The sequence below is a fragment of the Budorcas taxicolor genome, chromosome 7 (assembly GCF_023091745.1).
Source record: "Budorcas taxicolor isolate Tak-1 chromosome 7, Takin1.1, whole genome shotgun sequence".
NCBI classification, from domain to species: domain Eukaryota; kingdom Metazoa; phylum Chordata; class Mammalia; order Artiodactyla; family Bovidae; genus Budorcas; species Budorcas taxicolor.
The window spans coordinates 6023586-6048901 of NC_068916.1; the positions used below are offsets into that span (position 1 = coordinate 6023586).

A 25316-nucleotide genomic window follows, 5' to 3' on the forward strand; every position below is an offset into this window, starting at 1 on the left:
TTTAAAGAGGCAGAACTAGGCCTCTGCTTTATTACTACACTATTACTGTTTGACTGCCTTTTCTGTTCCTGCCTTCCTTTGTTCCCTTAAGATCGTTAATTACTGAGACCTGTTCAAGGATAAGCATTGCAGCCTGGCTTAGATCACAAAGTGGCTTAGGCCAAAACGGCTTCTCTTATGTCAAGAGAGCCATTCCTGGTTCTCTTTCTCCTGGAACCACCTAACTTATCTGCTTACACCAGCACAGAGGAAAGACAAGGAGGAAGACACGGGAAGAAGCCAGTCACTCAGAACTCAGTCACAGATGTAGGGCACATCCTTCCCTCCTGGCCCTCAGAACCAAACCTGCCAACACTTTGATTCTGGACCTCTGGCTTCCAACTTTGACAAAATTAAGTTCTGTTATTTTAAGCCACTCAGTCCACGGTACTCTGTTAGGGTGGCCATAGGAAACTCAGACTCCGAGGGCCCGTGGTGTATATGGACACAATCTCTTTGCAGGAATAGCTGATGTTTCTATTCATCTTGGGATAGATTTCCCCCCAAAGATGACCCTGTCTCTAAGACTCGGTTACCTCACCTGAGAGGTGACCTCAGGAAGCCTCTAGGAGGGTAGGGATGTGAGACAGGGAGGAAAGCAGCCAACAGGGAGTGCCAGTGAGCCAGCGACTCTGGGCAATCTGGGCTGAGTCCTGCTGGGGACCTCAGGGGGAAAAGCACAATGCGCAGCCTTAGAGTGGCCCCATGCCGGTGCTGAGGGGCTGCATCACACACCCTTCAGCGGTCCACAGTCACTGGCTCCTGGACTGCGTTCCAGCGGGGAACCCTAGGCTGGCTCCAAGTGACTTATAGTTAAAAATAGGATTGGAACCATGAATGCCAGGCTTGCCACCAGCATCAACTATACTATTAATATGCCCCTGATATTTACCCAGCAATTTCATTCCTAGAAACTCAGGCTACAGGAACACTACCTTATGACCTCAAAGAGGTAGATACAAGGAGGTTTGTGTCGGAAAGGGCCAGGAAATTCAACTCTGTTTTAAATATAGAGAATAAAATGACTTGTGTTGGAAGTTGAGAGGCAGTTTGGCTTCAGGTAAAGCTGAATCTAGCATCCCAAACAATGTCACCAAGAAATCCAATTTCTCTGCGCATCTCTGCTCTACTTAAAAACAAATTTACTTGGCCAAGTCAGGTCTTAGCTGTGGCCTGTGGGATCTAGTTCCCTGACCAGGGGCTGAACCTGGGCCCCCCTGCGCTGGGACCGTGCAGTCTTAACCACTGGGCCACCAGGAAAGTCCCTCTGCTCCACTTTCTGCAGTGGCGTCTTCACCCTGGGATTGTTCCCTACTTTGCAGTCACAAGATAGCGCCAACCACCACCAGGGTTGGGGTTTTATCTCCTGGGCCAGTGGAAGAGGGAGGGTGCATCTCGAAGGTCTCTCTGGAAGTGGTTAGCAAACATCTTTATTGTCACAGGTCCAGATGGGGTCAAGAGCTCACCTCTGTGTATCAGGGGATGCCACATGTTGGAGGAGAGTGAGGAGGGGCCGACCTCACCCCTCAGGCTCAGGAGATGGTGTGAGAAATGGTACTGACCAGAAGTTAGCATGGATGTCGGGGGAACATTCAGGAACCCCCAGGAGCCACTAACCAGGCTGTTGTGGCAACAACTCAGCAACAACCTAGCTGTTGGTCAATAAGGGATTGGTGGGTCTCATCACAGGCCATCCCCCTGGGGAACACTAAACTGCTGCTAATACGCATCCTGTATTTGACAGCCACTGACCTGCAAGAAATGTGGCTGGCTGAATGTGGCACGCAGAGCAGCTCAGCGGACCATCCTGGGGCCTAGTTTGCCTCTGTGTGCGTGCACGTGCGCTCACCTGGCCCCGTCTCTCCCCTGCCGGCGGAGGCGCCCACTCCTGGTCTCGGTCTGGGTGGGTGCTGCATGTCATTCTACACGATGGGCTGCAGGTGAGGCGAGTCTCAGTGCCCCCTGGGAGCCCTCTGGTGGCCTCACCCTCCTGCCCCTGCGGACAGTGACACTCACGCCGGAAGCCTCGACCGGTCACAGAGCAGACCCAGGGCTCCGGGGCAGTGCTCGCTGAAGGCCACAGCTCGTCCCGACTGACGTCCCCAAAGGGACAAGTGTGTGCACACAGGATCTCCCCGGAAGGGGGCACTGGCCTCGGGAGATGTCCCTGCAAAGGGACAGAGAGCCAGACCTACTGTTCATGGTAAACTCTTCGTGTGGTTTGCATTTTCTAGCAAGTCCTGACCAAATCAAGGCTGGGATTAACAACCCATATAGCAATTACATTAAAAAAAAAAAGGTTATTCAACAATCTGTCAAAATAACTTCAACCATGTTTTTGGTTCCTAGGGGATGAGGATCAGAGCCGAAGAAGAGATATGGGCAGGAGAAAAAAAAAATCATTTTGATTTTTATTAAATATACTCTCCCTTGGCACAAATCTTTAAAATATATAAACATTATATATAAACAAAGTGTCTTCATGGCATCAAAATGTAACTCCAAATCAGGCCAGGCAATCAGTGAGAGGGGTATGACTGCCTAGGGCAAAGGTCCGACTGTGTGCAGGGCTTGGGGGTGAGGGGAGTCGGCGCCGCCGCGGTGCACTTGGCTGGGAGCCACCTTGAAGAGGCGCACTGGGGCCGGTAACCCTGGGGCCTCCCTGCTCCTGCCCAGCCGGCAGCTCAGAGGAGGGCACTGCCTAAACATCCATTCGGTCTCACCCACCAGGGGTGGACCCCCAGCCTGGGCACCCTCATGTTCCCATCCTGTCTCCCTGTGAGGGGTGCCCCTGCCTCTCCTGAGCACTGGGCAAGGCTGGGAGAGAAGGTGGGTGTGACACTTACCCAACGGGACAGCTCGGGCCCCCGGGGAACTAGAGTCTGGGAACAAGACTGGGGGTGGCTGGTGGAGACATGCAGGAAGGACAGAAGGAAGGGTCTCCGCACCCAGGGGACCGAGGCAAGAAAAATGGAAACAGGAGAGAATAAAAGGAGGGAGTGGAAGTCACAATCGGAAATGCACGTGTGGCAGAAACATACCCTCTCAGACTCTCACACCTCATGGCTACTGAGCCCACTGGGAAAACCGGCCCTCTGCTTGTCCTGCTCCTGGAATCAGATTGGACTGGCTAGGGTTTATGGTATCTAGACCCAGGGCCAGCCGTCTTGAAAAACAAAAGCAAAAATCAAACTCCAAACATCATGAGAAAACAGGGGGGTCCTGGTGGGCCCTGGGGCCTCTGCAGGACCAGCTCCCCGGGGGCCTGACTCTTTTGAGCTTCCTGCCACGCCCCCAGATGGCCTCGGGCTCTCACTCTGGGAGAACCAAGGCTTCCAGCCTCTGTGTTCTCCATTCACAGGAAAGCAGACAACCCCACAGGCCTCAAACTGCCCCAGGTCCCAGCCAAGTAACTGCTCGGGGGGTGCCCACAATGTGCTGGATGCCATGGGTGACCCCCAGGAGCCCCCACGACTAAGCGCAGAGGGTCAGGGCCTGAGGCCCAGCCTCCGTTACTGCAGCCAGTGGAGCAGGGCCGAGAGCTTCCTGGCAATCCAGGAAGACGCCTCCAGGTTGGGACTCGGACCCAAACCCATGGTGATTACTCAAACCCTGTTGCCTGGAGGCGTGACCCTCCTGGGAACCGTACAAACTGGGTGGGAGTGGGGTAACAGAGGGGAAGACCCAACTCTGGGGCCTGGGATCAGGAGTTTGCAATCAGGACAACACTCTTGGGAGAAGCCTCAGGCTCTGGGGAGGGAGAAGTCACCTGGGAAACAGTGGTGAAGGCAGGAAAAGGCGGGGTAGGGTGGGAGGCTGCTCTTGGAGCTACAGCTGAGCAGAAGGCTGGTCTCAGGGAGGCCAGGCCTTGGCCCCACACTCTCTGGGGCTCCCCCACCCCCTCCTACCTCCGCCCAAGAACACGGACTCAGAACAGCAAGGGGCAGGCGAGGTCTGGCTCTGAGCCTAGTGGGGACCAGGTCCCTAGAACACCTGTCCAAGGGCAAAGAACACCCCAGAAGGCAGCGCTGGCTACGCCCCACTCAGGGCGTTCCGGCTAACGCCTCCAGAGGCAGCCTCAGCCCAGCTGAGGCCAGAAGAGGAAGGCATGGGAACCCTGCCCCCAGTCCCAACGACGCACGAGGGCCCCTGGCTTTCCCCTCAGACCTGGGCCGCACTGAGCTCAGGCCCCCCAGGCCCCCAGCTTGTTCCACAAGGCGCATCCGTGCACCTTCTGGGTGGAACCCAGCACATCTTTGCTCCCTGGGCTCAGACACGGAAGGAGTCAGCGGCCCACGGCCAACTGAAGCTCAAGCGCGGCCGACCCCACCCGCCCCTAGCTCTGCAGGTGTCTCAGCAGGATCTGCATGAGGTCGAAGGTGGTGAAGCTGATGCCCACAGCGATGGGGCCCTTGAGCCAGTTCATGCTCAGGCCTTTGTAGAGGCCACGCACCACGCCCTCCTCCCGCACGATGGTGCGCATGGTGCGCACGATGGAGGCGCGCTGGTGGCCTGTGACGCCGGCAGTCTGCATGCGCCGCCGCACCACGTCCAGCGGGTAAGAGGCAGACTGCCCGATGAGGCCGGCGCAGGCCCCGAAAATCATGCGCTCAAAGGGGTAGGGCTGCGGGCGGCCGCTGTACTCTGCAGAGGGAAGGGTGGGAGGGACTGTGAGGGTGATGGGAAGGGGCGCCCTGGCAGCCAGAGGCGCTGGCATCCACCCGCGCCCCCTGCACGGCGCTCACACGCGCACACAGCGTCACAGCTGTGCTTCAGGGCCGACCAGCTCTCCTGGGCCATGGCGTCCCTTCTTCCTCACCTACTGATGCCCCGTTTTTAATCAAATGTGAGATCCAAAAGATTTTTACAACTGAAAAGCACAAAGAATCATATAACCAAGTTCTGTGACCCAGAACAAGCTCAGACCCAGTCATTCTTGTTTCCCATCTTGTAAAGAAAGAGAATATCGCTCTGCCCCGAACACTCTAAACTGCCCAGCCTGCCCAACAGGTGTCCTCTCTACGGGTGGTGTGAGGACCTGCTGGCTGAAGGGAGGAGGGAACAGCAAGGGATCAAGAGGGATTCTTTAAAAACATGCTGTTTTCAATTTGAAACTAGGGATTAGAAACAGGGAGCTGCCCTGTTCACTCAGCAGACTGGCAGAACATATGGAACTTGTCAGCACCAGGAGCGGGTGGGAAGGGAGCCGGGCCCCAGTGCAAGCCTGGCCACCGGCAGAGCAGAGGGCGGAAAAGGTAAAGCAAAGAATGAGGTCTCGCACCCACACAAGGAGAACAGCTCCTGGATGTCAGCTGAACACAGAAAGCCCGCAACAGCCTCACCGCTCCCCAAACAGGACGGGTCAGAGCTGCACTGCCGCGTATGCAGGGGCAGCCACTCCGGCACTTCCTAGGACCAGGAAGTGCACAAAGGCTGAATAGGAGCCCAGGCAGAAGGGTTGGCAGTGAAGGTGAAAGGCGGAGCCGAACCCTAATAGAGAGGCAGGGCTGAGGGGAGACGGCTGGGGATTGGGTGCCAGGGCTCTGGGCTTTACCCTGTTTTCCTTAAAAAAAAAAAAAAAAAAAATACTTGGAGCGAATAAGGCAGATTGTTAACACCAGATCAAACCAAGCAGCAGGCACCAGTGGGCTTATGTCTTCTCCTGACCCAGACCTGGGCCTCCAGCGAGCTGCTCCCTCCACTCGCCCCCATCCACCTCCACCTCCCCACCCACCCACAGATAGGTATGTGTGCCCATGGGAGGTGCTGCCCTCCTGGCACTCCTCACCTCGGTGCAGGCTCTTGAGGGTCTCATAGGTGAAGAAGCTCAGGCCGGCGTAGGGAATGACCCCCAGCACGGTGGGAACAAATCCGTGGTAGAGGGTCTTCAGCCCCTCTTCTCTCGAGATGCGGATGAAGACGTGAAAGATGTTGCTGTACCTGGAGGACAGAGCGGTGCAGGAGTGGGGTGGGGGGCTGCAGACCTCAACTCACTAATTCTCCCTCCTCGCACGTCAGCGGGGGCAGGCCTGGAAGTTGACAGAACCACCATGCGGAAGTTCTGGCATTTGAGGGGGCCGTGCATGCCCACAGCCACAGGCCGCCTGCACCACTGGGCTCTTTGCTGTGCTCAGCCCCTGGCTTTTTACTCAGATGCATTTTAAGCACGACTCAACACGGAGACGCTGGGTTTGATGGAAGCACACTGCCACCCAAGCTGAGAGACCCAGTTACTGTCCTTATGGAAAGCTGCAGAACCCAGGGAGGTTGGGGCAACACAGCCTCAGCACAGCTTCAACAGCCACTGCAGACAGAGGCCCAGACCCTATCCCCAGGGGCCGGGTGGGGTGAGCCCTCCCAGGAACCCCACTAGACACAAAGCCCCCGGTGCTGGTGAAAACGTCACCAGGGTGAGACTCACATTTCCTTTGGGGTCACAGCCATCCTTGCTCTGACCAGGTCCAGCGGGTAGGTCAGCGAGGCGGCCGTGGTTCCAGCCAGCGCGCCGGCGAGGAGGCGGGGCCAAGGGGGCAGGGCTCTGAAAGCGGGTGGGGCGAAGGTGAGCCTCCAGGGTTCCGGGTGCCCACAGGTCTGGGGTGCGGGTAGAGATGGGGGAACGGGCGGCCAAGCTGATGGGCGGGGCAGGGGTGTCTCTTGGGGGGTGCCTGCCTTTGCCCCTGCTTGTCTGAGTGAATGAAGGGCAGGCGGCTTTCCACCTGCTCTGGGGCACAGCGGGGACCGTGGCGGTCCTGGGACGTAGGTTTGCGGAGACCGGGGAAACGAGAGAAGTGCCGGCATGGTGAACAGGTGGGCGACAGGCGAGCAGGGTGAGGTGACAGCTGAGAGGGCCGGGGCTTTTCTGGGGAAGGGGGGGTCTCACTCTCCACGGAAGCCGTAGTAGCTGCCCAGGAGGCGTTTGTACTCCTCGTGCGCGCTGAACTGGATGGCGGCGTAGGGTACCACACGCACCATGGTGGCTGAGTTACCGCGCCACAGGCTCCAGAAGCCTTCGTGGAGGTAGGTGAAGTAGAGGAGCCGGAAGGCCTCCTGGGGGCAGGCAGCGGAGAGGGCAACATCAGCGGCCTAGGCCTCTGACCGAGCGTGGCCTTTGCGCGCAGAGCGTAGCTGCCCTCTCAGCTTGCCTGACTTTGCCCAGCCCTGCGCCTGGGAAGGCGGGGTGACATCACAGACCGTCCCCACGTTCCCTGGGCTCCGCGCTGGGACCTCCACCCCTTGTCCTCCAGCCTGGGAATCATGAAGTGAGACGGGGAAAGCACGGCTGCAGAGCACTCAGCCCCACCAAGGGGGTTTTGTCGGTGTTTGGTAGCCTAGCTTTTAAAAATCCTGTTTGTTTTCCTTTATTAAGAGGGAAACACCTGCTCTGTGGGCTTCCCAGTGGCTCAGTGGTAAACACCCCACCTGCCAATGCAGGGGATGTGGGTTTGATCCCTGGGCAGGGAAGATCCCCTGGAGGAGGACATGGCAACCCACTCCAGTAGTCCTGCCTGGGAAATCCCATGGACAGAGGAGCCTGGCGGGCTGCAGTCCGTGGGGTCGCAAAGAGTTGGACACAACTTAGTAACTAAACAACAACAAGCAGCAACACCTGCTCTGTGTTTAAAAATAAATCAAATACGAAACCTGTGAGTTTAGACCATCAAGTCCCCTGACCACCACCCCCAGGACAGACGGTCTCCCATCACTTCCCAGGGTGGGCTGTGTCCAGGCAGACTCGGGGTGCAGACAGATGGCCTTGGCCCCAGCGCCTGGAAGGGGAGGCCTTGGTCACCCAGCAGTCCTGCAGCCGGCCTGGGGCGGGGGTCGGGGAACCAATGGGAAAAGCCCCTTGACAAGCGTTTGCCCAGCCCCTACCACCCACCTCCCTGCCTCTGCCAGCCCAGTAGGGCAGAGGTGAAGGCCCCAGAGACGGGGGTCCATGACTGAGCGGCTCACCTTGGCAGAAAATCTTTTTGAGGACACTGGAAAAAAAAAAACACAACAGAGATTGTTGGAGATGAAGGATGGGACCACCCTCCCACTCGAGTCTGCATGACCCCCACCACAGGGGTCTAGTTTGAGCATAGGGAGTAAGGGCCTCCCCTGGAAATGCCCCGCCTCAACCCCTTTAAGGGCCGTGGTGGGGACATCCCCAGCAAAGTCACCCCATCCCCAGGAGCCTCCCCACCCCCCACCCACGTCCAGGCCACTCTGCACACCAACTTCTCCCCTTCTTCAGGGAGAGGAGCCCAGCTGCCACCTGACCCCGCAGGACAGTGAGGGCCTGTGGAAGGATGCAGCTCTCTGGGAGGGTCTCCACCCAGCTGAACTTTCTCTCCCCCAAGTCCCTTGGAGGGGAGGCATCCTAGCCGCCAGCCATGCGGGGGTCAGCTAAGCGGCTCCAGCTCCCTTGGCAGGGGACGTCTCCCTTCTCCTCCACGGCCTGGCTCGGGCAGCCCTAGTTCCCACTCTCCTGCCCTCCGGGGCTGCCCAGCCCACCCCCACCCCCCCTACTCCATGGTGAACTGCACCACAGTGGCTGGGCGACCCGGCAACCCAAGTCACGAAGGGGCCTCAGCCTGGCAGCACCCGCAGCGCTGCGCTTCCCTCGCGTCTCCCAGCACAGCCCTGCCCTCCTCTCTGGGTGGACCTATGCACAGCTCCTGCCTGAATGAAGTTCAGCTCCCCATGTGGCGCTCCGGTGGGAATTTGTTCCAGGACCAGCTCAGCTGATGGAGATGTGTCCTCAACTGCACGCCTGCCCTTTCCCACGTCAGCTCACTCCTCCTCCCCCTCAGGCAGGAGGTTGGTATCAATGGTCTTGTTATATCGACAAGGAACCTGAGGCCCGGAGAGGTGAGGGGCCAGCCTGAGCAAGTGGGAGGGGCCTGGCTCCAGTCGGCAGCTCCTTCCTCCCAAAGAGCTGAGGGGCAGGGGTCCCAGCTTAGGACCGCCCCCCTGCCCACCATGTATGGGACACAGAGGCCTCATCTTCCCTCTGCACCTGCTAAACCCTAAGGAGGGAGGGAGCTGGATTCCTGAACTGTGTCTTCCCAAAGAACCGTCCATGTATGCTCTCACTCTCAGCGCCCATGAATGAGGCCTTAACTGGAAACGGGCTCTTTGCAGATGTAATTAAATGGAAGTCATGCTAGAGCAGGGTGGCCCAATGGCGTGGGTCCTTAGAAGAGGACCCAGACATACAGACTGGGGTGGGGGGTGCAGTCACAAGCCAAGGATGCCTGGAGTCATCAGAAGCTCGAAGAGGCAAGGAAGGGTCCTCCCTCAGGGCCCCAGGAGGAGCGAACCCTACGGACCCCTTGAATGTGGACTTTTGGCCTCCAGAAAATGAGAATAAATTCCTGCAGTTCTAAGCTGCCTGGTTTCTGGTACTCTGTGATGCCAGTCCTAAACACTAGCAGACTTTCTAAGTGGATTCTACAGAGGCACTTCAAGGGCGTCCCTGGTGGTCCAGGGTCTGAGAGTCTGCACTCCCAGGGCAGGGGGCCCAGGTTCGCTCCCTGGTTGGAGACCTAGATCCCATGTACTGCAAGTAAAGAGCCTGCTGCAGTGAAGACTGAAGACCCCCTGTGCCGCGACTGAGACCTGGCATGCTGCTGCTGCTGCTAAGTCACCTCAGTCGTGTCAGACTCTGTGCGACCCCACAGACAGCAGCCCACCAGGCTCCCCCGTCCCTGGGATTTTCCAGGCAAGAACACCGGAGTGGGTTGCCATTTCCTTCTCCAATGCAGGAAAGTGAAAAGTGAAAGGGAAGTCGCTCAGTCGTGTCCGACTCTGAGAGACCCCCTGGACTGCAGCCCACCAGGCTCCTCCGTCCATGGGACTCTCCGGGCAAGAGTACTGGAGTGGGGTGCCATTGCCTTCTCCAGAGACCTGGCATAGTCAGATAAATAATTTTTTTTAAAGAAGAAGCATTTTAGAAAGCACTTGGCAGAGCAGCGTGGGGCCCTGGAGGAGGAGGGTGAGCGCCGGGCAGCCTCTCCATCACCGGCGATAGGTGCTCAGGCAGCGCTTACCTTGGAAGATGATTTTGGTTCGGTCCAGGGGAGCTACAGCTGTTTTAGCAAGAGCACCAGCCAGTGCCCCAGACAGAAGGGAGCTGAGTACTTGCCTGTGATCACTCTGCAAGAAAACACACGAACACGCTGTCTGTCATCAGAGAGGGAGAGGACGCATCTGCTCTGCTTGGAACAGTGTCCAGGAGAAAGGCTTTTCTTCTCCGCCTGGCCCGGGGCGGCTAGACATATGGTGGGCAGGGTGACACTGCCCTGCTGGGCCCTGGGCAGACTGCGGCACCAGCCACAGAGCCTGGGGGGACACAGTGAGAACCTCCTGGGCCGCAGGGACCACCTGAGTGAGAGGCTGGGGCGTCACGCGTGGTTCTAAGTTCTCAGAGACGGCCTCCAATGGGATTGACGCCAAACGTAAGAGTTGCCCTTGACCTGTCCTACTTTCCAGCCTTGGTCCACCCGCTGCCCATGTGCGAGGGGCTCTTGCGCTTCCATGTTTTGGGTAAAGGCTCCTTGTGGTCTGGGGAGTGGGTGGGGGGTATCGGGCAAGGAGACCCTGGCTCTGCTCAGCGTGTCCGCTTTCCACCGCTTTCTATCAGGACTTCCGGGGCCGCTGTCTGTGGCTCTTTATCCAGCTAAGCTGAAGGTGATGGGGACAGGCACGGCTGACTTGCACTTCGTGCTCCTGCGGCCAGTCTCAAAGTCGGTGCTTTCCCGAGTCTTCCTGCGGCTCCTGGAGCCCTGGCTCAAACAGCCCTCCTTCCCTTGAGGCCCACGGAGCCCCGAGTCGCAGCCCAGGAAGCCATCTGCTCTTGGGGCTGGAGGCTTCATTCCCACCTCCCCCCAACCCTGGATGACTCAGGCATAGAGCTTGCCGGGGGCTCTGTGCAGGACACACCCCACCTGTCCTCACTGCAGTGAGCAAGGAGGTGAGGAGCAGGGGGCTCAGCGATTCTGGGAATCTGGGACGTCCACTCGACCCAGGTGCCCTCAGGAGCCTGGAGTCAGTGTGGGGCAGGGGCCTGTACGAGCCCCCACCGCTCCCCTCACAGGGCTGCCAGACACGAACGAGCTCTTCAGACAAATGTGTGCAGAGTCAGCAGTCTGGGAGGGGCCGTGGGGAGGGGGCTCGGAGTTCCAGGAGAATGCGGGCTAAGAGGCCAAGGGTGTGTGATGAGGCGCACCTACGCAGGGCGTGGGTGCACGCGCGCGAGTGTGTGTGTGTCACTAATCTAGGGGGAGGAACTGAACACTCAGAGGCCCCAGTGAGAAGGAGCCGGGGACCACAAGGAGGGCAGGGCGCTGACACAGGAAGGGGAGGGGGCAAGGGAAGAGAGATGCGACCCAAGGTGGGCGAGGCTGGACCCCACAGAGCCTGACAAGGAGGTTGACGTTGGCCTACAGAGAAATGGAGAAGCGTGCAAGGTGAACAGGTTATTTTAACTGGAACCAGAGGAGAGGCAGCTCCTGTGAAACCCAGGGTTGAGAGAGCAGAGGCTGGGACCAGAGGAGGCTGCGAGGGGGGAGTAATGAGGGGGCATTTGAGGGGTTCGGCTGGCAGTCTGGGCTCCTGAGTGGGCTTGGTGGAGTCCAGGGCGATGCCCAGGTTTGCTCAGCTCTGTGGGTGTCTCGGGGGGGCTGGGTCTGCCCGCAGTGACTGGAAGGCCTCTCTGCTCCCCGGTCCCTCACCTCTGACACAGTCACGTGCTGACTCCTGGCCCAGACCCCAGACTGTGTCCCAGGTGAACATCCCCAGGGCCCTGTGCCCCTCGACCTGGCCCCTCCCCTTAATGCCCCTGGTGCCCCCTCCACCAGCCCAGCCCACCTCTCCCTGAAAGGACAAGTGCCCACAGCAGTGTGTTCCTGACTCAGTCTCTGAGGCTGAGCTTTACCACAGGGTTCCACCTTTTTGCTTCACAGAGACCCGTCACTGGGGACCCCTGCCTTTTCTGGGTCACACGGCAAGGTCTGGACATCTGGCTTCCAGGGACATGGGCAGCAGATGCCAGAAGGCTCAGGGGAGTTTCTGGCACCGGCTTCGAGGCCCATCTGTCCCTCTGCTTCGGTCTGCTCTCTGTGAATCCGTGTGGCGACCGCCGACCTCGAGCCTCTGTGAGCACAGGGATGCCCTGCGGCCTGCCCACAGGCTGGTGAGCACCAGAGGCAGAGCCCAGGTGTCCCTCTATCTCCCCCACCGGGCACTTCCTGGGAAGCCTGCAGTGCTCATCATCGCCAGGCCAGTGCTGCACGTGCAAGGACTGGCACGTGTGTGCAGGTGTGCGGCTCCAAAGACACTCGGTGAGGAGTGCACGCTCAGTGCAGGAGGCGGCGGCTGCTGCTTTCCGCCGACACTCCCGGGGACTCCGAAATGACGCAGCTGGCTTATCCTTTAAAGATAAGTGTTAGCTGCTCAGTCGTGTCTGGTTCTTGGCCACCCCCTGGATTGTACCCCGCCAGGCTCCTCTGTCTGTGGGATTCTCCAGGCAAGAATACTGGAGTGGGTTGCCACTTCCTCCTCCAGGGGATCTTCCCGACCCAGGGATCGAACCCGGCAGATTCTTTACCATCTGAGCCACCAGGGAAGCCATCATGGTTGGCAAAGGCATCACCAAAGGGTCAAAGTCTCCACGACTATCATATGAGCTGTTGCTCAGCCTCTAAGTCGTGTCCAGCTCTTTGGGACCCCCTGCACTGCAGCACACCAGTCTTCACTGTCCTTCACTGTCTCCCAGACTTTGTGCAAATGCATGTCTGTAGAGTCAATGATGCTATCTAATCATCTTATCCTCTGCCGCCCGCTTCTCCTCTTGCCCTCAGGTTTTCCCAGCATCAGAGTCTCTTCCAGTGAGGCAGTTCTTTGTATCAGGCGGCCCAAGTGCTACAGCTTCAGCTTCAGCATCAGTCTTTCCAGTGAGCATTCGGGGCTGGTCTCCTTCAGAACGGACTGGCTGGATCTCCCTGCAGTCCAAGGGACTCTCAAGAGTCTTCTCTAACACCACAGTTCAGAAGCATCAATTCTTTGGTGCTCAGCTTTCTCTATGGTCCAATTCTCACATCTGTACATGACTTCTGGAAAAACCATAGCCTTGACTAGATGGACCTTTCTTGGCCAAGTGATGTCTCTGCTTTTTAATATGCTGTCTAGGTTTGTCATAGCTTTCCTTCCAAGGAGCAAGCGTCACTGTCCTCAGTGATTTTGGAGCTCAAGAAAATAAAATCTGTCACTGCTTCTGCTTTTTCCCCTTCTGTTTGCCATGAAGTGATGAGACCAAATGCCATGATCCTAGTTTTTTGAATGCTGAGTTTCAAATCAGATTTTTTACTCTCCTCTTTCACCTTCATCAAGAGGCTCTTTAGTTCCTCTTCGCTTTCTGCCATAAGGGTGGTGTCATCTGCATATCTGAGGTTATTGCTATTTCTCCCAGCAATCTTGATTCCAGCTTGTGCTTCATCCAGCCCAGGAGTTTGCATGATGTACTCTGCATATAAATTAAATCAAGACGGTGACAACATACAGCCCTGTCGTACTCCTTTCCCAGTTTTGAACCAGTCTGTTGTTCCATATCCAGTTCTAACTTCTCATCATAGGAGAGATCCTTGCACATGAAGAATGAGGCAGGCAGCCTGATGGAGAGAAAATGGGTGATCCACAGACAGGATCCACATGAGCAGCGAAACCACAGGAAGATGCCAGGCTCTTTAGAGTGTAGCGTAAGCTCCCTGCACTGGGTTAGCCAGGCAGGCAAGACTGACGCGGGTCGTGCCGGCCAGCAGGAGGGAAACTGCTGCCGCCTGTGTCCGAGTGCAGGCTGGGCACGGGGGCCTTTGCTGGGCATGTCCACTTGGCAGGATCCATCTGGGCCAGTGGAGGAAGGGCCACGTCTCCCTCATATGCTAAAGTTCACTGAACTGTGAGGAATGGGGTGCCTGCTCTGGAGCTCAGCCCTCTGTCGACCAGCATGGTGACAGGGGTCAGAGAACCAGGCCTCCTGTCCGCCTGGTGCTCCACACAGCAACCTGGAACTTGGGAAAAGGTCAGGAGGGCCAGAGGTTGACGCTGCTTTAGCCTTTGAGCCCGTGGACTTTGAGAACTGCCTGCGGGCACCTGAACCGGCCTAGGAGTGAAGGTGGATTAGTCCATGCTCGAGGTTCCGGTGGGAGAACTTCTCCTGGCTTCTGTGGTGAACAAGCACAGGCCTGATCCAATTTCTTTACGAGGGAATAAACCTTTTGTGTTCAACCGAAGGGAGTCACTGGGGATGAGCTTCAGAGCTGAGTGAGGGTAAACTCCTACCTGGCGTGAGGAGCTCCCCTCAGCCCACCCCACCTTTGGCTAATTACTTTGTGTTGGCAAATCTGAGTCAGAAGAGGGACCTGGGGACACCTTTGACATCCCCGCCAAATTTGGGTGAGGTTTTGACTTCTTGCCAAGCGGTGGGGCGGCTGGATCCACAGCACAGACATGGCTATAAAAACGGAATAGGAGGCAGCCTGCGTCACCCCCCACCACCCCCGCCCTCAGTGTGGGAGGGGATGATTTATATGGGGTGCGAGCACAGAAGAGGGTGCGGGTGAGCGCACCCACGGCGGGGCAGGGGTACTTGCCTTTGAGGAGACGTGCGCGGGCAGGACGGGCTCGGCATCGTCACGCAAACGCACCACGCCTTCCTTCACACCATTACCCATTCCAGGCCTGCTCAGGACGGCGGAGACTCAGTCCTGGGGAGCAAAACGGGGCACGGTGAGAAGGCGGCCTCCTCCACCCGCCCAGGGCCTGTGATTCATCCCCCATGACCTGATGCCAGCACTGTCGCAGAGGCACGCTTCGCCTAACCTGATTTCGGTCTCCCTGCAGGATAAAGACACCAGAAGCTGCATGTGGATGCCAGAGTCCTCTGCCCTGACTGCTTAATCATTTACAAGAGCACTTCCCATCAGCTCTGTGATTTCGTCGTCACCAACAGGCCTCTGAGTCCTCCGTTGTTTTCCAAGCTGGCACCAACCGCCTAGGTTGGCTCAGAGAGGTTAAGCTGCCAGCCAGGTCACACACCAGGAGGCGGGGGTCGGGTGGGCTCTAGAACGTGGAGGCTGGAGGTCTCCACCTACCCTGGAGCCCAACCCACTTTGAGGTGATGCTAGCTTGGATCTGAGATTCCGTTCTCAGAAATACTTTTAGAAAATTAATCTTTGGACTTCCCTAGTAGTTCAGTGGTTAAGAATCCACCTGCCAATGCAAGGGACATGGGTTTGATCCCTGGTCTGGAAAGCTCCCACACGCCGTGGGGCAACTAAGCCTGTGTGCCACAGCTACTGAGCCCTCGTGCCCAGAGCCCGTGCTCCACAACAAGAGCGGCCACCTCATGAGAGGCCCGCGCACCGCAACAAAGAGCAGCTCTAGCTTGCTGCAGCCAGAGAAAGCCCGCTCACAGCAACAGAGACCCAGGGCAGCCAAAAATAAGCAAATAAAAGGAACTTTTTGAAAAAGAGATAGTCTTTGTCCTCCTGTGTGGCTGCCTGCCCTGTGTGGCCAAGCTTATAATAAGTGTCCTAATACTTGAGGATTTCTCCCTGGAAACCTGTAAGCAGATCCATTAGGGAGTCCCTGGAGAAAGAGAACCAGGAATGGCTCTCTTTACTAAAGAGAAGGGTTTTGGCCTAAGCCATTACGTAGTCGAAGCCTGGAGGCAATGACTGCCCTGGAACAGGTCTCAGTAATTAATGATCTTAAGAGAACAAAGGAAGGCAGGAACAGAGAAAAGTCAGTCAAATAGTAATGCAGCTTCCCTGGTGTCTCAGACGGCAAGGCGTCTGCCCGTAATGAGGGAGCCCTGGGTTCGATCCCTGGGTCGGAAGATCCCCTGGAGAAGGAAATGGCAACCCACTCCAGTACTCTGGCCTGGAAAATTCCAGGGACAGAGGAGCCTTGTAAACTACAGTCCACGGGGTCGCAGAGTCGGGCATGACTGAGCAACGTCACTTCACTTCACTTCACTTCAATAATGCAGACAATAAACTGGAAATTTCTGAAAGAGATGGGAATACCAGACCACCTGACCTGCCTCTTGAGAAAACTGTATGTAGGTCAGGAAGCAACAGTTCGAACTGGACATGGAACAACAGACTGGTTCCAAATAGGAAAAGGAGTACGTCAAGGCTGTATATTGTCACCCTGCTTACTTAACTTATATGCAGAGTACATCATGAGAAACGCTGGGCTGGAAGAAGCACAAGCTAGAATCAAGATTGCCGGGAGAAATATCAATAACCTCAGATATGCAGATGACACCACTCTTACGGCAGAAAGTGAAGAGGAACTAAAAAGCCTCTTGATGAAAGTGAAAGAGTGAAAAAGTTGGCTTAAAGCTCCACATTCAGAAAATGAAGATCATGATATCTGGTCCCAACACTTCATGGGAAATAGATGGGGAAACAGTGGAAACAGTGTCAGACTTTATTTTTGGGGGCTCCAAAATCACTGCAGATGGTGACTGCAGCCATGAAATTAAAAGACGCTTACTCCTTGGAAGGAAAGTTATGACCAACCTAGATAGCATATTAAAAAGCAGAGACTTTGCCAACAAAGGTCCGTCTAGTCAAGGCTATGGTTTTTCCAGTGGTCATGTATGGATGTGAGAGTTGGACTGTGAAGACAGCTGAGTGCCGAATAATTGATTCTTTTGAACTGTGGAAAAAAGTTGAACCTCTTTCGAACCAGGAAAGAGAGCCATTCCTGGTTCTCCTTCTCCAGGGACTCCCTAATTGATCTGCTTACAGGTTTCCAGGGAGAAATCCTCAAGATTAGGACACTTATTATAAGCTTGGCCACAAAGGGCAAGCTTTTTGAACTGTGCCACTGGGCACTGGTGTGCTTGGGAGGCCTCAGAGTCTTCTCCAGTTCTTTTGGAGAAGACTCTTGAGAGTCCCTTGGACTGCAAGAAGATCCAATTAGTCCATCCTAAAGGAGATCAGTCCTGGGTGTTCACTGGAAGGACTGATGCTGAAGCTGAAATTCCAATACTTTGGCCACCTCATGCGAAGAGTTGACTCACTGGAAAAGACTTTCATGCTGGGAGGGATTGGGGGCAGGAGGAGAAGGGGACGACAGAAGATGAGATGGCTGGATGGAATCACCGACTCGATGGACGTGAGTCTGATTGAACTCCAGGAGTTGATGGACAGGGAGGCCTGGCGTTCCGCGATTCATGGGGTCGCAAAGAGTCGGACACGACTGAGCGACTGAACTGAACTGAACTGAATAAGGCAGAGCCCTAGTTCCTCCTCAAAGGATATACATAATAATAAATATATCTTTGAGTTCTGTGGAAACTAAGGCCCCCAAGCAGGTGGAGGGTGGAATGATGTTGATTCTCCTGACTTCAATCAACTAAAGCTTGGACTCTGGACCTTTGCCCTAATTCTAGGCTGAATTCTCCTCTACTCAAGCCCCTTCCTGAATACTCATGGACCCTGAGCTTAAAACTTCCCGTTTTGCTGTTCAGGGAGACGCTGCTTTGGAAAAGGTCCCTTGTACTTCCCTTAACTTGCTGCAGGTAATAAATCCTTCCTTCTCCCCATCTTTGGCTTGGTTGTGTCTACTGGCTTAACATTCACAAAGAGGCAAACCCAGTCTTCAGGTTAACACAGGTTTGTGTCCAAATTTCCTCCCATAAAACAATGTTTTTTCCTCTTTGTAAGGACGCCCAGTCCTAATGGATGAGTCTACCCTAACAACCTCTAGTAATAAATCCTTCCTTCTCCCCATCTTTGGACTTGGTTGTATCTATTCACTTGACATCCACCAAGAGGTGAACCCACTGTTTTGGTAACAAACCTACCTTTAACCTCCCAGAGGAAGCACACTCAAAGCTTAGCCAACCACAGGGAAAGGACCAGGAGGAAAAACACAATATCAAGGACTGGTGTCACCGAGATGCCACTGGGCACTGGTGTGCTGGGAGGCCTCCGTACCCACGCTTTAAAATCACCCAGTGAACCAACAGGCTTCCTTGGGACTTCGCTGGTGGTCCAGTGGTTAGGAATCCGCCTTCCAATGCAGGGGACGTGGGTACGATCCCTGGTGGGGGAACTAAGATCCTACATGCACAGGGCAGCTGGAACCCGAGCCAAAAATAAAAACAAGTATTTTAAAAAATACTATGCTTTCCTGTGCTCAGTCACGGGTCACCCCATGGACTGTAGCCTGCCAGGCTCTTCTGTCCATCCCAGCAGGAATACTGGGGTGGTGTGCCATTTCCTCCTCCAGGGGATCTTCCTGACCCAGGGATCGAACCCGTGTCTCCTGTGGCTGGCGGATTCTTTAGCACTGAGCCACCTGGGAGGCCCCATGCTCTCCTGTAAATGATGCAAGTGAGGCAGATACCCCCTGAGCCAGCCGTGGAAGCCCCTCCTGCCGTCTGGGCCCTCCCAAGCACCCGCTGGTATGGGACATCTTAGGAAGCACAAGCGGGATCCTGTTCCAAGTGGCCTCTGCTGCCGTTTCCTACCTAAAGTGGTCCCTGACTCGGGGAGGAAGGGCTGCTTCTAAGACAGGGCCAGAAACTTAAAGAAGAGCCTGGGCCACCCTGAGGTGCCGGGCAGGAGCCACAGCCAATGGTGCTATGACCATGGGACACAAAGGCAAATCAAAGCGCTCCCAGCGGCCAGAGCAGGAACACCCCGAGCAACACAAGCAGCTGAGCAGCGTGGGATGATGATTATTTTGGCAGCACCACAGCACGCTGGATCTTAGTTCCCCAACCAGGGATGGAACCCACACCCCCTGCAGCGCAAGTGTGGAACCTTAACCACTGGGCCAGCAGGGAAGTCCCAGCAGTGTCGGATTATAACCCGAAGTGCAAAATAAATATCCACAAGTCCACACGAACATAAATAAATAATTGAATAAATAAATGAGGAGGAAGAGAGAAATGTCCCAGGTTGAAGAATCCCAAGTAACTGACACAGGTGCTCAGCCCTGGAAGAAGGAAGCATAAGCAGGAGCCCTGAGGTGTGGGCCATGGGCGGTGACTTCCTTGCAGAGGGCACGGCACAGAGAGTGGAGGGGAGTCACTTTAGTGAAGACAGCTGCCAGAAAACCCCCGCAGCCAGGCGATCGGGGTCAGCACCACGCTGGTAAGCCACGTTCACGGCACACGCCCTGGTCACCTGTGTGATGAAAAAGGCTCCTCCTCTCCGAAGCCCAGTCTAACCATGAGAGAAACACCGGACAAATCCCAACCAAGGGCCATCCTACAGAACACCAGACCAGTTCTCCTCCAACCTGTTAAGGTCATCGAAACCAAGAGAGCCTGAGAACCTATCTCAGCCCAGTGAAGCCTAAAGAGAAGTGATGCTGATGACTAAATGTAATGTGAGGATCCCGGGATAGAAAACGGACATTAGGGAAACACTAAGGAAATACGAATAAACAATGGACTTTAGTTAATTATCCGCCTGCTGATGCAAAGGACACGGGTTTGATCCCTGGTCCAGCGAGACTGCACAGGCCTGGGGGCAACCTAGCCCACGCATCCCAGCTACTGAGTCTGAGCTCTAGCGCCCAAGAGCCAGAACCCCTGAAGCTCTTGTGCCCTGGAGCCTTTGCTCTGCAGTAAGGGAAGCCAGGACAACGAGAAGCCCATGTCCCACAGTTAGAGAGTAGCCCCGCCGCCACAACTAGAGGAAGCCCGCCAGAGGCCAAACTAGGAAAATTTTTAAAATTAATCACTTTAAAAATAATGATGTATCAGTATTTGTTCATTAGTTGTGACCAATGTAACATACTAACAGAAGATGTTATTAATACAGGAAATTGGGAGTGTGCAGTGGCGGGGGACTCTGAATTACTTCCGCAACTTTTCTAAATCTAAAACTGTTCCCAAACAAACAGAGAGAAACTAGGCTGGAGGGCTTTCTCTCAGCCGTTGCTGGGCGCTCCGGCTGGGGTGCCTGCCACTGTGTCACGGCCCACGTGTCTGCTGATGCTCAGCGCCACTACAAGCGCTCCGGGGGACTGTCTCCACGGCTGGGCGCCTGCGTGCGAACAATGCAACCTTTCTTCCTTTCTGTATTTATTTGGCTGCTTCAGTTTTAGCTGCGGCGCCCAGGATCTTTCTTTGCGCTGCACGGGCTTCATTGCACCTCGGCCCTGGAAGAAGGGAAGCATAAGCAGGAGCCCTGAGGTGTGGGTCGGGGTCTTAGCTCCCGACCAGAAATCAAACCCACGTCCCCTGCATTGCAAGACAGATTCTTGACCACTGGACCACAAGGGAAGGTCCTATTTTCTTCTTTTTCCCGTACTGCTTGACAGGTAGGATCTTAGTTCCCTGATCTGGGATTGAACCTGTGCCTCCGTCAGTGGAAGTGCGGAGTTGCAGCTACTGGACTGTCAGGGAGGTCCCGATGCAGCCTTTCTTAGGGCTGGGTCAGGTGAGGTGCATGCAGACATGTTCTGTTACACTGTCCTCTTGACAGAGGATCCAGCCCTTTGTATGGGCCAGCCTCATAGTCTAGAGTCTGGCGACTTGTCTTCTTGCCTCCCTCTGACTCTTGCTCCAGGCTCCCCAGGAGGAAAGGCCGGGGGCAGGTGGTGCAGGCTCAGCCCCGGGTCTGCCCGTGTTGCCCTCTGGATCATTCTTCACTGTGGCCCGGGCCAGGGGCCTGGCCTGGGAACTCTGCAGACCCAAGACAGGTCCTCGGTGCGGTGGACACGGACAGAAGCAGAGTCACTGCATAAATCAGTGAAGGCCACCAAGAGCATATCCCACGTCACTGCTGGTGACAGTGCCAAGGCCAAGACACAGGAAGGCGCCTGCAGGGGGCTGAATGGTGCCTGCCCCCCGCCCAGACCTGTCTGTCCCCCCGGAATCTGTGAACGGGGCATTATTTGAAAAAAGGCCCTTGCAGATGTCATTAAGGTAAGGATCTGGAGATCCTTACCCTGGATGAGGCTGGGTCCTCAAATCAAGGACAAATCAAATCTCTTATCTCTGATAAGAGACAGAGAAACAGACACTCGCAGGGAGGCCCTGTGAAGACAGAGGTGACAGGGTGACACACCCAGGCCACAGGCCAAGAAGCACCTCCGGTGTAAAAGCTGGAGGAGACCAGGAAGAGTCTCCCGGAGCCCGAGGAGAATTAACCTGAGACTTGGGGCCTGCAGAGCTGCGGGAGAATACACTTCTGGTGTCGTAAGTCAGTTTGTGCTGGTTTGTCACAGGGGTCAGAGGAAACTAAGGTGCTTTTTGGAGGAGAACGTGGGTGCCCTAACTCTGAGCAGAAGGGGCAGCCAGAGTTTGCAAGCTGCTCCTGCCAGGGCCTGATGCCTCCAGGAAACTCCCCAGGATTGCAGGGCAGAAAGAAGGCGATTCCTTCCACAGGGCTGTGGTGGGGGGTGGTCTCCAGATTTTGCCTCTCAGGCCAAATGCTAACTTCCTAGCCTTTGCCCTTTCAAAAAACAAAAACAAGTTCAAGACAAAGGCAAAGAAACAACCAGATCACTGGGAAGGAAATCCATGGGGTCACAAAGAGTCAGACACCACTGAGCAACTGAACTGGGAAGGAAAATCAACAACTAGAAAATATGACAGAGGGGCTTCCCTGGTAGTCCCATGGCTAAGACTCCATGCTCCCAATGCAGGGGCCCTGAGTTCCACCCCTGGTCAGGGAACTAGGTCCCACAGGGCTCAACTAAGAGCTTCATGCTGCAACTGAAAAAAGGTCCTGCATGCCTCAACTAAGACCCAGTACAGCCAAATAAATAAATAAGTGACAGGTACCAGATTGCACTTGCATGGAGAAAAGCAGGTTTAAACCCCTTGTGGGGGCTGCCGGCATGTGTCGGGACAGTAACTTAACTGGTGAATGAGCGGGCAAAGAGGCAGGCTGTGGGCAGCTCCTCTTAGCAGGTGATTTGGCGAATGTCTTAGAATGCATGCTGTTCCCCCGACAGGTGAGCGTGGAGCCTCATGGGCCAGTAAGGCCATGACCAGGCGCTGGTGTGGCCTGAAGGTATGGCGGTCTGGATGGGAAGCCATGGGGGAGAGAAGGGAGGCGGGGACAGGGAGAAGGTGTGACCTTGGCCCTCACGGGAGGACGCCAAGCGGCCTGTCACTAATGAGCGACCCTGCCTGAGCCTAGGTGGGAGGCTGTCTGGATGCCAAGACGGGAAGCAGATAGTGTGTTTACAAAGTGCTGTCAACAGCGAGAAGGACTCTCGGACACGGAGGGGACAGGGGAGGGGGGGAGCCTAAGCACGGGTGCACAGACTTGCCAGCAGTTGGCATTTCACCGGCCCCCACCCACAGAGCCAACAAGGGGCTGCCCCCACACCCACAATGCCCTTTCCTGATCAGATCCCCTCCCCTGCACTCAGGGACACCCCCCCATCCCCCTGCCCGCCCAGCTTCCTCCTGGCTTCTTTCCCCCAAACTGCCACATGATTCTGAATTGACCCCTCAACCTGCCCCAAGAGGCCCCCTCACTGACTTAGGGCCCCACTTCCCACACTGCTCCCATACTCAGGACAGCCACCAGGCCGCCTCGGCTGCCAGGGTGGGTTCACTGAGGCTGGGACTTCTCCGCAGCTGCTGAGCCACATGCCTAGAGCCGGTGCTGCGCAATCAGAGAAGCCGCCGCAGTGAGCAGTCTGGGCGCTACAATGAAGGGCAGCGCACTCACTGGAGCTAGAGAAAGCCCGTACAGAGCAACAGAGACCCAGCACAACCAAGATAAACAATCTAAAAAAAAATCTTTTTTCATACATTTGTTAGCTGACCAGTTATTTAAGAAATCTTTGTGACTGTAACCTACATTCAGAAACATGTTTTGTATCATATATTCACTTATACTCATAGACACTTCTGCTTCCATGCCCTAACTGCAACAAGAGTTTCAGGAAGGAATAGGTAGCCCTTTTATTTTTTTTTAATTTCTACTTATTTAAGAATATTTTTGGCTGTGCCACACAGCATATGGGATCTTAACTCCCCAATCAGGGATCAAACCCGAGCCCCCCCACAGTGGAAGCGAGGCTCCTTAACCGCTGACCCGCCAGGGACGTCCTATAGGCAGCCCTGGGCTTCCCTGGTGGCTCAGTGCTACAGAGTCCGCCTGCCCGTGCAGGAGACCTGGGTTTGATCCCTGGTTTGGGAAGATCCATGGAGCAACTAGACCCGTGTGCCACAATACTGAGCCTGCGCCCTAGAGCTTGGGAGCCTCAACTACTGAGCCCGTGTGCCCTAGAGCCCGTGCTTCACAACGAGAGAAGCCACCGCAATGAGAAGCCTGCACTCCGCAGCTAGAGAGGAGCCCCCATTCGCTGCAACTCGAGAAAAGTCTGAGCAGCAATGAAGAAGACCCAGCATGGCCAAAACATAACAATAACACAAACAGAATTAAAAAAAAAATTTTAATGCGATTCGCTCTGCCATCTCCCCCTCCCTCCCCTCTACTTAATTTTGATAAAGCTAACCACAACCAACTAGGCTGACTTCATGAACAAAGGGTCTCAAGCAGCACACTGAAGGAACATTGTTACAAGCTGTGGGTTGGGAGATGGTCATTTCTTCCTATCTTACGCATTTTATACTATGTATTAATACATGTGTACATGGCAACCCAATCTAGTATTCCTGCCTGGAAAATCCTACGGACAGAGGAACCCGGCGGGCTACAGTCCATGGGGTCACAAGAGTCAGACGTAACTTAGCGACTAAACCATACGTACGCATTTTAAGCTCAGACTTAAACTCAAATCTCTTTCTAGGGTAGTGATACAAAATAAGCTTTAGGTGAATTAAGTTAGAAAAGAAAACTGAAGTGAATCCTGGAACAGGAGGTGCAGCTTTCATAACTGGGAGAGAAGGTCCCTAGGGATCTCAGAGGCACCAGGCCCACGAGTCACCCTTGTGTCTCTCATCACAGCAGAGATGCTCTCGGTGGTCCAGGAACCCCAGGGGAGAAACCAAGACACGGTCCTGGGCTCAAGGGCGAGGGTCAGATTGGGGCAGCCACTTGCTCAGAGTGACAGTCTTGCTCCCTGACAAGCAAATATACTTCCGGCCCGGATGAACCACATAAGCATCTTTTGGGTGGGGAGCAGAGAGAGACCTTTGGTTTCACATCAAACCCTACACAACTTTCTCAAAATGCAAGTTGCTCACAAACTCGAAGATGTATTTATATAAAATATCTGCGGCAGGGAGAGGGTGTGGAACATTAGATTCGGCCAGCTGGAAATGTTGGCTCCTAAAAACGATCTTTCCAAAAAGATGGAAGAGAGCTCCCCCCAGGGCCCTCAGCGGCACACACTCCCTGCAGCCGTGCCTCTCTCTTGGTTCCTTTGTTGGAATGTCTGACCTCCTGTGACACTGTGTCTGCTGCACGACCGCGGATCTCAAGGACCAGAGGGATGCACATTCCCACCCCTTGTGTTGGTGACACTGTCTCCCCGCGGGGCTCTGTGCTCAGCTCAGTCTCAGGTTCTGGACGCCGGTTCACAGGGAGACCGGTGCTCACCCTCAACGCTCCAGCCTCCTCTTGAGGTTCACGAACACCCCATGACCGGCGGGAGCTCTCGGGCCAGAGGTTATTTTGGCAGGCACTCTGCTGAGCTCACTGCCCTGTGGCTCTCCTTCCAGGAGAGAATATGTGTTAGAGTGCACATTCCTCAGTGCAGAGGGGAAGCCGAGCAAACTCTAAAGTGAGGCGCTGGCTTGGTTTAGGTCCTGCAGGCAGACTAGGGCCCCATGAAGAACACTGTGCAGGCAGTGGGACTTAGGTGAGGGTGTTTTGCGGGTAAGGGGTGGGAGGGGATCTGAGATCCTCCTTAAAAATATCTTCAGCACAAGAATGAAACAATGTGTAACTATGCCTGATGACACGTTTACCTCGCTGTGACGCTTATTTTGCAATGTACACAAATACTGAGTCATTATGCGGTAAACCTGAAACTAATACACAGTCAGCCCTCGATCCACAGGATCTGCATCTATGGATCCAACCAACTGAGGACTGAGAACAGGTTAAAAAAAGAAAGAAAGAAAGAAAGAAAAAACCAAACAAAACAGAAAGTTCCAAACAAGCAAAACTTGAATTTGCTGAGCACCGGGGCTTCCCAGGTGGCTCAGTGGTGAAGAGTCCACCTGCAGTGCAGGAGATGTGGGTTCCGTGCCTGGGCCGGGAAGACTCCCTGGAGGAGGAAACGGCAACCCACTCCAGCACTCCTGCCTGCAGAATCCCACGGACAGA

General features: G+C 55.3%; 1 protein-coding gene across 5 annotated transcripts in view; it reads right to left on the bottom strand.

The window, feature by feature from the left end:
- Nucleotides 1-1543: 1543 nt before the first annotated feature.
- SLC25A42 (solute carrier family 25 member 42) overlaps nt 1544-25316 on the bottom strand; it is a 43611-nt gene continuing 19838 nt past the window's right edge. For 2 of the 5 annotated variants that reach the window (XM_052643952.1, XM_052643953.1), the window contains exons 2-9: nt 14673-14786; nt 10074-10179; nt 7993-8018; nt 6920-7086; nt 6461-6577; nt 5828-5979; nt 2056-2206; nt 1545-1973 (exon numbers count right to left, since the gene is read on the bottom strand). In XM_052643952.1, coding sequence (XP_052499912.1) covers nt 1748-1973; nt 2056-2206; nt 5828-5979; nt 6461-6577; nt 6920-7086; nt 7993-8018; nt 10074-10179; nt 14673-14753 — 1026 coding nt within the window. In that variant the 5' untranslated portion in view covers nt 14754-14786 and the 3' untranslated portion in view covers nt 1545-1747. Of the gene's footprint in view, nt 2207-2456; nt 4684-5827; nt 5980-6460; nt 6578-6919; nt 7087-7992; nt 8019-10073; nt 10180-14672; nt 14787-19232; nt 19299-25316 lie in introns of those variants that run through there. The other 3 variants (XM_052643954.1, XM_052643956.1, XM_052643955.1) reach the window with 3 other exon arrangements.